Source organism: Candoia aspera, chromosome 16, assembly GCF_035149785.1.
Source record: "Candoia aspera isolate rCanAsp1 chromosome 16, rCanAsp1.hap2, whole genome shotgun sequence".
Taxonomy (NCBI): domain Eukaryota; kingdom Metazoa; phylum Chordata; class Lepidosauria; order Squamata; family Boidae; genus Candoia; species Candoia aspera.
The window spans coordinates 10,273,175-10,285,899 of NC_086168.1; the positions used below are offsets into that span (position 1 = coordinate 10,273,175).

General features: G+C 55.4%; 1 protein-coding gene across 8 annotated transcripts in view; it reads right to left on the reverse strand.

Moving 5' to 3' along the window:
• Positions 1-12,725, reverse strand: part of SLC25A25 (solute carrier family 25 member 25) — a 34,983-nt gene that overhangs the window by 2,717 nt on the left and 19,541 nt on the right. For 4 of the 8 annotated variants that reach the window (XM_063316292.1, XM_063316296.1, XM_063316297.1 and 1 more), the window contains exons 2-7: positions 9,602-9,728; positions 9,425-9,512; positions 2,199-2,234; positions 1,620-1,731; positions 894-1,052; positions 13-165 (exon numbers count right to left, since the gene is read on the reverse strand). In XM_063316292.1, coding sequence (XP_063172362.1) covers positions 13-165; positions 894-1,052; positions 1,620-1,731; positions 2,199-2,234; positions 9,425-9,512; positions 9,602-9,728 — 675 coding nt within the window. Of the gene's footprint in view, positions 1-12; positions 166-893; positions 1,053-1,619; positions 1,732-2,198; positions 2,600-9,424; positions 9,513-9,601; positions 9,729-12,725 lie in introns of those variants that run through there. The other 4 variants (XM_063316293.1, XM_063316294.1, XM_063316291.1 and 1 more) reach the window with 2 other exon arrangements.

Genomic DNA, 12,725 nt, shown 5'->3' on the forward strand with positions numbered 1-12,725 from the left:
CTGAGGCTTTACCTGTTCATAAGCCATGAATTTGATAGCTGATTCCGGAGCGATCTTCAAGACGTTGATGCCGTTGCCACGCCAAAGGGACCTCGGGCCACCCTCGCGGATCATCTGGGAAAAGCCTCCAATGATGCACATGTTGTTACTGCGGGACGCGTGGACCTGGAAGAGGGACACTTATAGGTTGGATGGAGACCCGCTCACGAGCTTTCCTCTGTTTCTCACTGACATGCATGGCCAGCGGTTAGTTTTGTCTCAACAGTTCAACAGGGCTAAGGAGCTTTCATTTCCATGCAGTTCAACCTGTACAAATGTAGCAGCTTTGGGGGAAACAAGAAGCCCAAAGGAAAGATAACATAGGCTTTGGCACACACCAGCTACCCCCGCACCAAAAATGACGAAAAGTGTGGATGGACAGCTCTGACCGCTTCTGGGCAAAGTCCAAATTCCTCAGCTGACACACAGCAAGAACTTTGCTGTCCTTTGATCGCCAACAGGGGGAAAAAAAAAAGAGTCACGAGTCGTCTCGTGTCCCTTCCTGCCAAGGCTGTGCCCATAAAGACCAAGGTGTCGTCAACTCAGTGATATGGATCTAGCCTGCCAACTCTGCAGGGACACACAGTCCTTTGGGAGGCAAAGCATGGCAAGAACAATGTAAGGGCAAGTCTTAGGCAGAAGCAGCTGTCCCAGAGGCATTTCCCTGCTGCGAGTCAGAAGTCTGAACTTCCACTTCCATTTCCCATACTTCTGAAGTCTGCGGTGGTTGCTAATTCTTGGCAATTTACCCCAGGGTGGCTTGGGGACCTAAAGCTTCTCACTCCTGCACTAAAGAGGAAGAACTGGGGCAGGGTGAAAAAGTAGACAGAGGCCTCCCTGGCGGGCACTCCTACCTGCATGAGCACTTTCAGGCGGTCCAGGGGAGCCGTACAAGTCCTCGACACGGCACCTGCGCCTCCCCCCGCCACCAGGTGCCGCCACCACATCCCCGTCTGCCTCTCTTCCATCGTGAATTCATCTGGGACGGTGAGATTCTCCCCCACATCAAAAATCTGAAAGGCAAGCCAACAGCGTCAGGACAAGGGATCCTCAAGATGCCGCAGATGCCCTGCGCAACACGGCCATCGTTTTACTCAGGAGACGGGCAACGGCTTCCTGCCTAAAAAGCTACATGGTTGCAGGGGCCGCTCTATCAGTCTGTAATCTTGGCTAATCCCATTTTCGGAGGGTGTCCGAAGAGGCCCCACGCGGCAGCGCTGATTTCCAGTTGAGAGAGCTGGCCCCAGGCCAGCCCTGCTGTCTGCCGCAGTTCAAAGCCAGGAGCCCAGAGGGAACGGAGCCCGACACGCCGGCTGGATGAAAGAGTTGCTGGCATCGACAGGCTGCACGCCCACAGGGGCTGGTCTCTCCCGTACCCCGATTTCTGGCAGTCTTTGATCTGCTTCCCCCCCACCCCTCCACCCTGAGAATGTTCTCTCCTGCCTGGGATAGAAAGGTCTTGGGAGGTAGAGCAGAACCTGTCCAGAGCGGTTCTGGATCATGCAAGAAGAGCGCACACACCGCAAAGACAGCACAAGGCCCACACAGGCTGTGCGCACAAAGGACCTTCCCCGTCTTACCGTGGAATGTTTCCAGTACAGGATAATCTCGGGAATATTCTCCACCGGGTGCAAGAGGTGGTAATCCCTCCATTCGTTCCAATCGATTGTCATCGTCCCGTTTTTATCCATGCTGCCGGAATCAGCCGGAAAAGGAAACGGAAGGGGGAGTTAAACCCGTGTGAGCCTAGAACCTGACCAGCCTCTCTTGTTAGACACTCCGACAGGGTGCTGTTCTGGCAGCGAGGGAGAAAGATTGCTCTGGTTGCGTCCAGACCGTTATTCTGGGCTCCGCATTTTTTTCCCCACGGGATTGCTTTATGAGATGTTGTGTAAAAGCCTTTCGCTTTGTTTCACAATTCTTTACACTGGATCCTTGATACGGAACGTGGCACGCTTTACACCGAAAAATTGGAGCTTTTAAGAGGTGGGCTTGGGGCTGTTTTGGAAAGCGTTCGCTGAACGTTGCCCCTGCGCTGGTCCTCCGCTGCCAGACTCGCGAGAAACATGCAGCCCGCTTCCAATTTCACCAAGGGGGGGGTACAAGGGGCCACACATGGGGACAAGGGGCCACACAGAAGTAGACTCCGTTGTACTTACTAAGTGACAGGACCCCAGACGTGCCCTGTCCTTATTCTGACAGACAGACAGGCAGTCAGGCAAGCAGAGGGGAGAACGCAGAGAAGAACAAGTGAGTGATTGTTAAAATCAGGGCCACGAGCCCACAAAAGAAAGCATTTAGGTCTTACACATATACACGCACATACATAAAAACAGAGCACTACAAACACACACACACACACACACACACACCTCTCTCTTAGAACGGACGCTGGTTTCAGGTGATCAGAGACAGCTCTGAGGATCACTTCTTGCTCCGCACACAGCTGGAGCAGCAGGCTGTTTGCCTGGACGCGCTGCTCAGCCATCCTGCAGTCAAGCATCGCCCAGGTAAACACCTTCGCAGCCTGCTCCGTGGCGTGGAAAGTTACCAGCGCAGGCTGGAGAAACAGAGAGGCTGCTCTAAAGGGAGACACCACCACTCCGAGCTGAGCTTTTGCTGCACACGCTCTTCTGCATCCCAGTTAAACCACAACTAGCTTCAAATTCTCCAGTATAGAGGCTGGAGGCAGCGGGGGGCGGATGTCATGCGCTGCCTACCTCTGAATAACGTTCAGACACTGGGTTGCAAAGCAGGCTCTGGTTTATTTCAGGATAGGTACAACGTTGTTAGAAAAAGCTGAGAGTGACAGGAGCGCGCCGGTGCGGGGTTTAAATACCCCGCGCCGGTCAGCGCCCCCTCGCTCTCGGTCACGTCACCCCCCTTTGTCCCATGCGTTGCCCTGCCATTGGTTGAGGGTTTCTAGGATCGCCCATCCTCAGGTTTTCATTCTTCTGCTGATTGCTTTCAGCTGGGCGATCCCCGTGGTATTGCTGCTGATGGCTTGGGTGGCTCCGTGATCCGTTTATCTATTGTTTGTTAGCCGTTAGTCGTTGTGGGTTGATGGCTACTTAACTTGTACCCCTTCACCTATTTCCTTGTCATTGTCATGAGTGCCATTGCGCTGATTACTTTAGCTCAACGGCACTCATGACATACTGCCCCCTTTCCGAATAGTGTTCTCCCCCGGGTTTCTGGGTTTCCCCCATGGAGCTGTCAAAACGCCATTTTTTTTTTTTTTTTTTTTTTTTTTTTTTTTCAAAGTTCCCGCCGGAGTAGTTGTCGCCCCTCCCTTTGCTCCTCCCTCTACCACGTGCCTTCCCAGGGTGTGTCCATGGTGCGCATGCTCGGGTTCTGACCTGGCGTGCGCATGCTCCAACCACACCCTGTTTGTTTGGCTCAGTTCGGCGAGGCGAGAGGCGTGGCTGGTCGGGTGCTGCTCAGCTCCAGGTAGGGCCCTTTTTTGCTTATTTGGAGTGCGTCGCCTTTGTTGTGTCTCCTGGGCGTTGCCCCCAGGTTGCCCTGTTGACTTGCTTGCCACTCCCCCGCGGCCAGGGGGCGGGGGGAGGGTGCTGGCGATCGTTTGTCACCACCCCGTGGGCCCGGGGCGGGGGGAGTGAGTCCCGGGGGGGGGAAGGTCCACCCAAGTCGCGGGCTTGGGGGGGGCCCCTTCCCTTGGGGCACGGGAGGCGGGGGGAGGCCTGCGGGGGGGGGGGTTGGTTTTGCTGACCTTGATTGCGGTTTGTCGGGGTATGCCCGGTGGAATGCTCTGGTCAGGTCAGGCGCTTTAACGTTGTGCGCCGCCACCCATTCCGGGTGGGGGAAGTGTTTCCACCTGACCAGATAGTGTAGGGTTCCTCGTTGCTTGCGTGAGTCGAGGATGTCCCTTATCTCGAAGTGGTGTTGCCCGTCGATCATAAGCGGTGCGGGCTGAGGCGTGCTTGGGTGCCATCGGGAGGTGGTTGCCGGTTTTAGGAGGCTGGTGTGGAACACCGGGTGGAGCCTCCGGAGGTTGTGTGGCAGGTCCAGGCGTATTGCTACCGGGTTCACTATTTGCGTGACTCGGAACGGCCCGATGTACTTAGGCCCCAGTTTTTTCGAGGGTTGGGTTGACTTTAGGAACTTGGTGGAGAGATAGGCCATGTCCCCCGCCTGGAACGTCGGTTGTTGGCGCCGGTGCTTGTCGGCCTGCTCTTTGTAAGCAGCCTGTGCCTCCTTCAGCGCCGCCGTGATTACTGGCCATGCTTCCGCGATCTTCCGTCCCCAGTCGCTGGCGTCCACCTGGGGTTCCGGGGGTTGAGGTAGCTCCGGTATGGGGACGAAGTCGCGCCCCGAGACCACTTCGAACGGGGTTTTTCCCGTGCTCGTGTGGACGGCGTTGTTGTATGCGACTTCGGCGAACGGGAGCAGTTCAGCCCAGTCGTCCTGGTGGTAGTTCGTATAGGATCGTATAAATTGCTCTAAGGTGGCATTAAGAACCTCAGTGGCTCCGTCCGTCTGCGGATGCCAAGCCGTAGACAGGGCCTGTTGGGTCCCCGTCAGCTTCAAGAAGGCCCGCCAGAATTTGGAGGTGAACTGTGTGCCCCTGTCGGTCACCACACGTGCGGGACATCCGTGTAGCCTGTACACGTGGATGAGGAAGAGTTTGGCTAGTTGTTGTGAGGATGGGACTGACGTGCAGGGGATGAAGTGGGCCTGCTTTGAGAAGTAGTCCTTCACCACCCAAATGGCCGTTTTCTTCTGGCTGGGTGGGAGGTCCACTATAAAATCCATAGAGATTTCCTCCCATGGGCGGGAGGGTTCTGCCACCCGTTGCAATAGCCCCGCGGGTTTGCCTGGTGCCCGTTTGGCCCGAGCGCACGTTGGGCAGGACGCCACGTAGGTTTTTACGTCTCGCCTGAGCGCGGGCCACCAGAATTGCCGCCGTGTTAGGTGTAGGGTCTTGAGGAACCCAAAGTGTCCCGCTTGCTTGGCGTCGTGTGACCTATGCAAGATCGCCTGGCGTTGCGAGTCCGGGACGTAGATTCTGCCTTCCCCCCATGCTAGGTCTTGCGCCATCGTTACCTTGTCGGGGTTTGCCAGGAACCAGGGGTCGGTTTTGAGGGCGGCGGCGAGGTCCGTGCGCATTCCCCCTGGTAGTTGCGGTTGCCTTCTTTCCGTCGCCGGTTGTCCCGCCGTCGGCTGCGCCGTAGCGTCGAGCTGCCTCCGTGCGCCGCTTCGGGTGGTCACGGCCATCCCCAGTTGCGAGGCGGATAGGACCGTCCCAATGGTGTCTGGGGCGGGCTCTTCGTCTTGGGGCAGCCGGGAGAGGGCGTCGGCCAGGAAGTTCTTCTTGCCCGGCATGAACTTCAACTGGAAATCAAAGCGGCTGAAGAATTGTGCCCATCGGACCTGTTTTGGGCTAAGGCGTCTAGGCGTTCGTAGGGCCTCGAGGTTCCGGTGGTCCGTCCAGACCTCGAATGGTTGGGTGGCTCCCTCGAGTAGGTGACGCCATGTTTCTAGTGCCGATTTCACCGCAAAGGCTTCTTTCTCCCAGACGTGCCATCGCCTCTCTGTCTCGGAGAACTTCCTTGACAGGTAGGCGCATGGTTTCAGGAGCCCCGTGGAGTCTTTTTGTAGGAGGATGGCTCCCAGGGAGAAGTCTGAGGCGTCGGCTTGGACCACGAACGGCCGTTCTGGGTCCGGGTGCGCGAGGATTGGCTCCGTCGTGAACAGCGCTTTCAGCTTGTCGAATGCGGTCTGGCACGCGGGAGTCCAATTCAGCACTGTGCCTGGGTTCTTGGCGCGTCTGGTGTCCCCCACCCCTTTGGTTTTGAGGAGGTCCGTTAAGGGTAGGGCTATCTCAGCGAACCCCCGGGCGAAGGACCTGTAGAAATTCGCGAATCCCAGGAAGCTCTGTAGTTGCCGTCTGTTGCGGGGCCGCTCCCAGTTTAGTACCGCTTCGACTTTTGCGGGGTCCATCTCGATGCCGTCCCCGGAGATTCGATACCCCAAATAGTCTAGGCGGTCTTTGTGAAACTCGCACTTTGTGGGCTTTGCATAGAGCTGCGCCCTTCTGAGCTTGTCGAGGACTTGCCTGACTAAGGTTACGTGTTCCTCGTATGTTTTTGTGTAAATAAGGACGTCGTCGATGTAGACCAGGACCCCTTTAAACAGATGTTCATGCAGTACCTCATTGATGAGCTGCATGAACACCCCAGGGGCCCCCGCGAGTCCGAAGGGCAGTACCTTGTACTGGAAAGCGCCTAGGGGGCAGTTGAACGCCGTCTTCCATTCGTCCCCCTCCCTGATTCGGATGCGATAGTACGCCTCGCGCAGGTCCAATTTGGAAAAGACTTTGCCCGTGGACAGGTGGGCGAGCATGTCCTTCACCAGGGGTAAGGGGTATTTGTTGGACAGGGAAGCCGCGTTTAGGCCCCGGTAGTCGGTACAGAGCCGTAGGGTCCCGTCTTTCTTCTCCCGGAATAGGACGGGGGCTCCGACCGGTGAGCATGCTGGCTCTATAAATCCCCTGTCTAGGTTTTTATCGATGAACTCCCGGAGGGTTGCCATCTCCTTCGGGGTCATCGAATAGATCTTTGGTCTAGGTAGGGGGACGTCGGGCAGTAGGTCGATTCGGCAATCCGTCTTGCGGTGGGGGGGTAGTTGGTCTGCCTCTGCTTCTCCGAAGACCTCGGAGAAGTCGGCGTATTGTTCCGGTAGGTCTGCAGTGGTAGCGGCGTTGTCTTGTGTGGTCGCCTCCGCTCGTCCTACCGTGGGGTTGCTTTTGCCAGCTGGTACTGGTGCTCGATACTCGCCGTCGCCGAATGTGAAGGTGCGGGTCGCCCAGTTGATCCGCGGGTTGTTTTTCGCGAGCCATGGCATCCCCAGGACTGCAATGGGCCGTCCGATGGGCGTGACTACGAACGATGTGCGCTCGGTGTGAGTGCCCATTTGCAGGGTGACCGGCTCGGTTTGTAGCGTGGCTGGTTTCCCCCCCGCTGTGGAGCCGTCCAGCTGGTGGAATGCCAGCGGCGTGGGGAGGGGGAAGCAGCGGAGTTCGAGTTTGGCGACTAGGTCGGGGTGGATAAGGTTTTTTGAGCACCCCGAGTCCACTAGTGCCGCGGCCGTGGTGGCTCCGTTGCCGGCCGAGAGTTGAATTGCTGCCAATATTACGGAGCTTTTGTCGTTTCGTTGAGGTGGTTCGCGTTGCTGTCCCGCCGCCTGCCTCGCCACGCGTTTCAGGGCAAGCGGGGAGCATTTCCCGCCGGCTGGTCGGGGTCGGTATTGTCCTCTTCTCCCCAGTAAGCGTCCCAGCCCTCTTCCGGTGTCGCTGTGGCCACGGTCATTCGGCGGTGAGGGGGCGGCCCCGGGTTGGGTGGTTTGGGGCTAATTTTCGGGGCGGGCTTGGGCGCGCTGGTCGGCGGTCGGTTGGCGAAGCAGTCCGCCGTCTTGTGCCCTAATTTGCCACACCTCCCGCAGGGCTCCCGGTTGAACTTCTTTTTAGGGTATATGGGGCCGGCCATCCCCCCGTGTGGTGCGGGTACCTTTTTCCCGACGTAGTTTGTGTCTTCCGTGGTTGTCATAAGGAAGGTGCGGTGCGCGTGTTCGGCTTTCCCCGCGAGGTGGATCCACCCGTGTAACGTTTCTGGGTCGTCGCGGTAGAGGGCCCATTGGAGAACGTCGCGGTTGAGCCCCTTTTTGAAGATTTCCAGCAGGGTGGTCTCAGACCAGTCGCAGACCTTTCCCGCGAGGGCTTTGAACTCCAGGGCGTAGTCAGGGACCGTGCGTGCGCCCTGTTTAAGTCTCTGGAGTGCGCTTTTCGCCCGTACTTTGGCTAGGGGGTCTTCGAAATAGTTTTTCATCTCGTTGATGAAAGCAGGGAAGGTGGCGAGGGCGGGGGAGCTGGACTCGTACAGTTGGACGTACCAGTCCGCCGCCCTGTCTTGGAGTTTGATTGCCACGGCGCCGATCTTGTCGGCCTCGGAGTCATAGGAGTGTCCGTGCCTCCCCATGAACTCCCTAGCGTTGGTGACGAAAAACGAGAGTTTTGAGGGGGTCCCATCGAAGAAGATGGGGAAGTCCTTTGGGGCCCGGGCGTTTTGCGCGGCCCCGCCTCTCGCTTCCCGGGATGTGGTGTCGGCCGCCTGTGCCGTCTGCTGGCTTTCCGCTGGCTCGTGTGGGTTCGGTGCTTCGCTCGGGGTGTGGGCTTGTGCGGGGACGTCATTGGGTGGCGCGGGAGGCATAAGCGCCTGGAGCATGGTCCGGAGTTCCGTCAGCTGAGCCCGCATGGCCGCGAGTTCAGCTCGTGCCTCCTCGTCCACAGCCCGCACCGCCGCTGGGGCCGGTTCCGTTGGCGCGTCCTCGGGGGGGGGGGGTTCATCGTCCCTCCGCCGCGGGTCCGCTTCCTCCTCCGTCTGATGGGTGTCTCCGTCGTCCTCCTCCGTGTCGAGCACCGTGGGGCTGTCGCTCCACGCCCGTTGCTGGGGTGCGATGTGGGGCGCGGGGTCCTCCGCTGGTTTCGGAAGTCGTGCTGCTCCCTCCCGCGGTCGGGTTGCCTCCGTCGCCATCTCCCCTTGGGGTTGGAGCTGAGGCTCGGGTCGGGTGGGGCGGGCGTCCATGGCTCCGGGAGTCCGCGGTGCCTCTGGCCTCGGTCGGTCCTCCTCTGTCTCTTGCCGCGCGGCTCGCCCTCCTTGCCCGCGCCGTTCCGGCCTCATCTTGCTGGTCTTCTCGCCGTCTACTCCTCCCGCGGCTCGTTGTCGTCCGGTGGGGCTCGGCGAGGCTGAGTTTATGACTCTCAGCTTTATGTCATGCGCTGCCTACCTCTGAATAACGTTCAGACACTGGGTTGCAAAGCAGGCTCTGGTTTATTTCAGGATAGGTACAACGTTGTTAGAAAAAGCTGAGAGTGACAGGAGCGCGCCGGTGCGGGGTTTAAATACCCCGCGCCGGTCAGCGCCCCCTCGCTCTCGGTCACGTCACCCCCCTTTGTCCCATGCGTTGCCCTGCCATTGGTTGAGGGTTTCTAGGATCGCCCATCCTCAGGTTTTCATTCTTCTGCTGATTGCTTTCAGCTGGGCGATCCCCGTGGTATTGCTGCTGATGGCTTGGGTGGCTCCGTGATCCGTTTATCTATTGTTTGTTAGCCGTTAGTCGTTGTGGGTTGATGGCTACTTAACTTGTACCCCTTCACCTATTTCCTTGTCATTGTCATGAGTGCCATTGCGCTGATTACTTTAGCTCAACGGCACTCATGACAGCGGATTACACAGGCGGCTTCTCGCACGACCAGCTACCGAGGAAGAGGGAGGGATTTGTGGAAAATTGGTGGTAAAGAGAAGTCGGTATGGGTGCGTGTGTGAGAGAGAAACAATGCTTCAAGATGGGAGCCGGCTCCAGCCTTTACCTCTTGAGAATTTTCTCCGCCTGCTGTTCGGAGATCTTGACGCCCAGATCGCGAAGGGACTGCATGATCTCCTGCGCATCGATGCGGCCTGCAAAACCCCATGTGGGGGAGAGAGAAGTGAGCCCCGAGCTCGCGGAGCAGGACAAGCCACCCGAATGTGAGCCAGAGCAGGCTTACCGTCATTCTTTTTGTCCAAGCTCTTGAAAACCAGCCTCAGTTTCTTCTCGTGGTCTTGAAGGTAGTGAACAAACTCCTCAAAGTCCAACTGGCCATCAAGGTCCTTATCTCCGGCCTTTACGATTTTCTGCAGAAAGGACGGAAAAATAACCTTGGTTAGTTTCATAACTGCTGTTGTTTAGGGTTGTGGGGAAGCGGTGTTAAATAGCCTGGGTTCGATTCCAACAGCTCCGGTTCTTATTTAAACAAAGAGCAGCAAAATGTGCACAGAAGTAGCAGAACTCTGCAATAAAAGCTTACATTATTCATCTACATTCCAAGGAATGGAAGAAGAGCAAAGGATCCCGTGCCAGAACTCATTTCCACGCTCCCAAACTTCTCAAATGTTTCAAAATACGGATTTCTGATTCCTCAATAGTGGGGAAGAATGGTATTAATTACCCTAAAAGGCTGAGAATCTTGTCCGAACTCAACTCGTTTAAGATGTTTTCACTGAAAAACTCAAGCATCTTTCACAACATAGCCAGGTTGTAAGTTGCCTCTGGAGGAGGAAGCAAGAAAGCCAGTTCTTCCCAACTACGAAAAACACATTCAGCAACATTTGCACGCTCATTTCAGTAACCGGACACGCAAAGTTACTTGAGCTGAGCAGTTCTGAAAAGTACCAAGGTCACCCAACTCTGTCACGCTCGCTTTTCAGCCCTCCACTCAAAACTAATGTTTTTGTTTTAGTAAGAGGAACCAACAGGAAAACTAGTTATTTCTGGGGGGAACTAACTGCAGCTAGAAAACTTGCTGGGTAAGCTAAGAAGTAACATTAACAAGCAATATTTAAGTGATGCAACGGCTCTGAAACAAGCATGAACTGGTTTGGATGCCCTGCGGTTATTCTCTTGTGCGGGAACCTGGGGGAAACTAGATTTCAGGAGCAGAGTGTATCTTTACAAATGAGATTAAGAGATGGCAAGGTCAGGCGGTTAAGAAATACACTTCACCCGACCAGGAGCCAATCCTCCCAGCCTTCACCAAGAAGGGGAGGAGGGCAAGAGAAAAATCCTGGCTCAGTCAGCACAGCCCCGCCACCACCTGTTTTGCATAGTCATCAGGAACTGTGTTTAGACAGCCTCAGTTCTGAATACCATCCTGGAAGGACAGACTTCTTCCTGTGCTGAAAGCTCCTGCCACAATAGATCTGTGAGGCCCTAAGACTCGCCCATCACACTCAAGCCCTCGTCCAACAATTGTTAACTAAATAAATTGCAGCTAGGCTGGTATGCAAAGCCAAAAACCAAACAAATGACATTATGACTGCATCCACCGACAGACATGGTGTAATTTTTGCCGCAATGGAATAACACAGCTCCACCTCTGGAAGTGAGACCCATTCGGTGTCTCACCTGGGCTAACTATTCATCTCCGTGTGACACGACGACCTCGGTCGCCAGCCCCTCTCATAAGCACCTAGGATATCACAATATAAGACCAAGCTGGTTGCCTGTCAAGTTAGGGAATGCAAAGATGATATACCGTTTGCATATCATGCAAAATCGTGATTTGGGGAATCTGATTATGAAAGAGCACCACCCTGGCCCAGTCTGCTGGATGCCTCTTCCTCGGCCCCACCTTCCCCTCTTAGGAAGCTGTGGTTCCTTCCTGGCTTCCGACTTCCGGCTTGTTTGGGAGAGGTAAACCAGGAATTTGGGCTTGTACATGACCCTGAGTCCCTGGCTTGTATCAAATCTCCTTCTACAATCTATAATCTCTCTCCATGGCCTAGGCCAGATGAGGCTAAGCTGGAGTTCAGCTACAGGACCCATTTCTTAGCAAATCAAACCACGACAGCAGCCAAGCAGCTGGTTCCCTGCAAGCCAATACTCCACAGAACTCAAAATCCTGGCTCGGTCGGGTGTACAGGTGCAGCCATTGAGAGAGAGAAACAGACAAACAATTATGCTCTGGATGCTCCCCATGATGATTTTTCAGAGGGAGAATTACACTGAATTTTACTGAGGATGTTCCTTCCCACACAGCTGCTAAACTTAGATCTTATATAATTTAATCCTTTTACCTAAGCGTTAGTAAGGACATCCAGCCACTGTCCGCAATGACCTTTTGAATGTCCAAGCAGCCAAATCACATGATGGTTGTAATAAGCAGAGAGAAGGGATCACAATTTGCAGGCTAAAGATAGAAGGAGGCCGTTGGTGTGCAAGCAGATAACAGCAAACCAGCTCATTCAGAGTTTGCCCATGGCAAGGGACCCCTTGGGGAGAAAGAAAGCGAAGTAAGAAATGTGTGACACTGCTTGTAAATCAACCCTGGAACGCCCTAAAATGCAGAGTTCTCCTCCCAAAAAGATTGCCATGGTTGGCCAAAGGGGGAAGAAGGAACGTGACATCTCTGTTGGCTCAGTAGGGTGTTTCTAAAATTGCAACACGCAACTCCCATCACACTCGGTGCCAAAACACTTTTTGGCGTGTGCAGGTCTCATGTTAATCTTCTTGCAGTGATGAAGTGAGACAGTGCAGAATCCTCACCGTTTCAATGAAGGAGCATGTGCAGGTTCCAAAATTTCCACCGGAAAACCCAAGGCTACTTCCTAAAATCACACCCATGGACGTCTTGCCTCGTAACCGAGGCACTGCAAATGCCTCCAGAGGCTCAACGTGGGTCTTGTTTGAGTTTGGAGCAGCCTGCTACCCAAGTCAGCTTTAGCCCGTGGCTGTCTTATCAAGAGATCTGGAGGGCACCGTGTTGGGCGGAGGGGAGCTCAGCCCAGAGACTGGGGCAAGATGGAAACGCAAGCGGACAGCACCGTGAGATAGGCCCATGGCCAATTCTGAAATACTGCACTGTCACGTGCTCCCGCTGTCCTCTCCAGGTCAGTTAATGATTGATCAATACCTTGATAAAAACGGGAGCACCTGTTAACCGCTACCGAACAAGATGGTGGTATCAAACCCTATAGAGATAGCTACATGGAGCAGAAGTGTTGGTGGTGCCATGATGGACAAGAGATTCAGTCAGAGGACACTGACAACCCACAGATTTCTCTTCATGGGTGTGCCACAGCACTGTTTGTGGGGCAATTATTAGGGACTGCCACTATCATTCATTCCAGTAG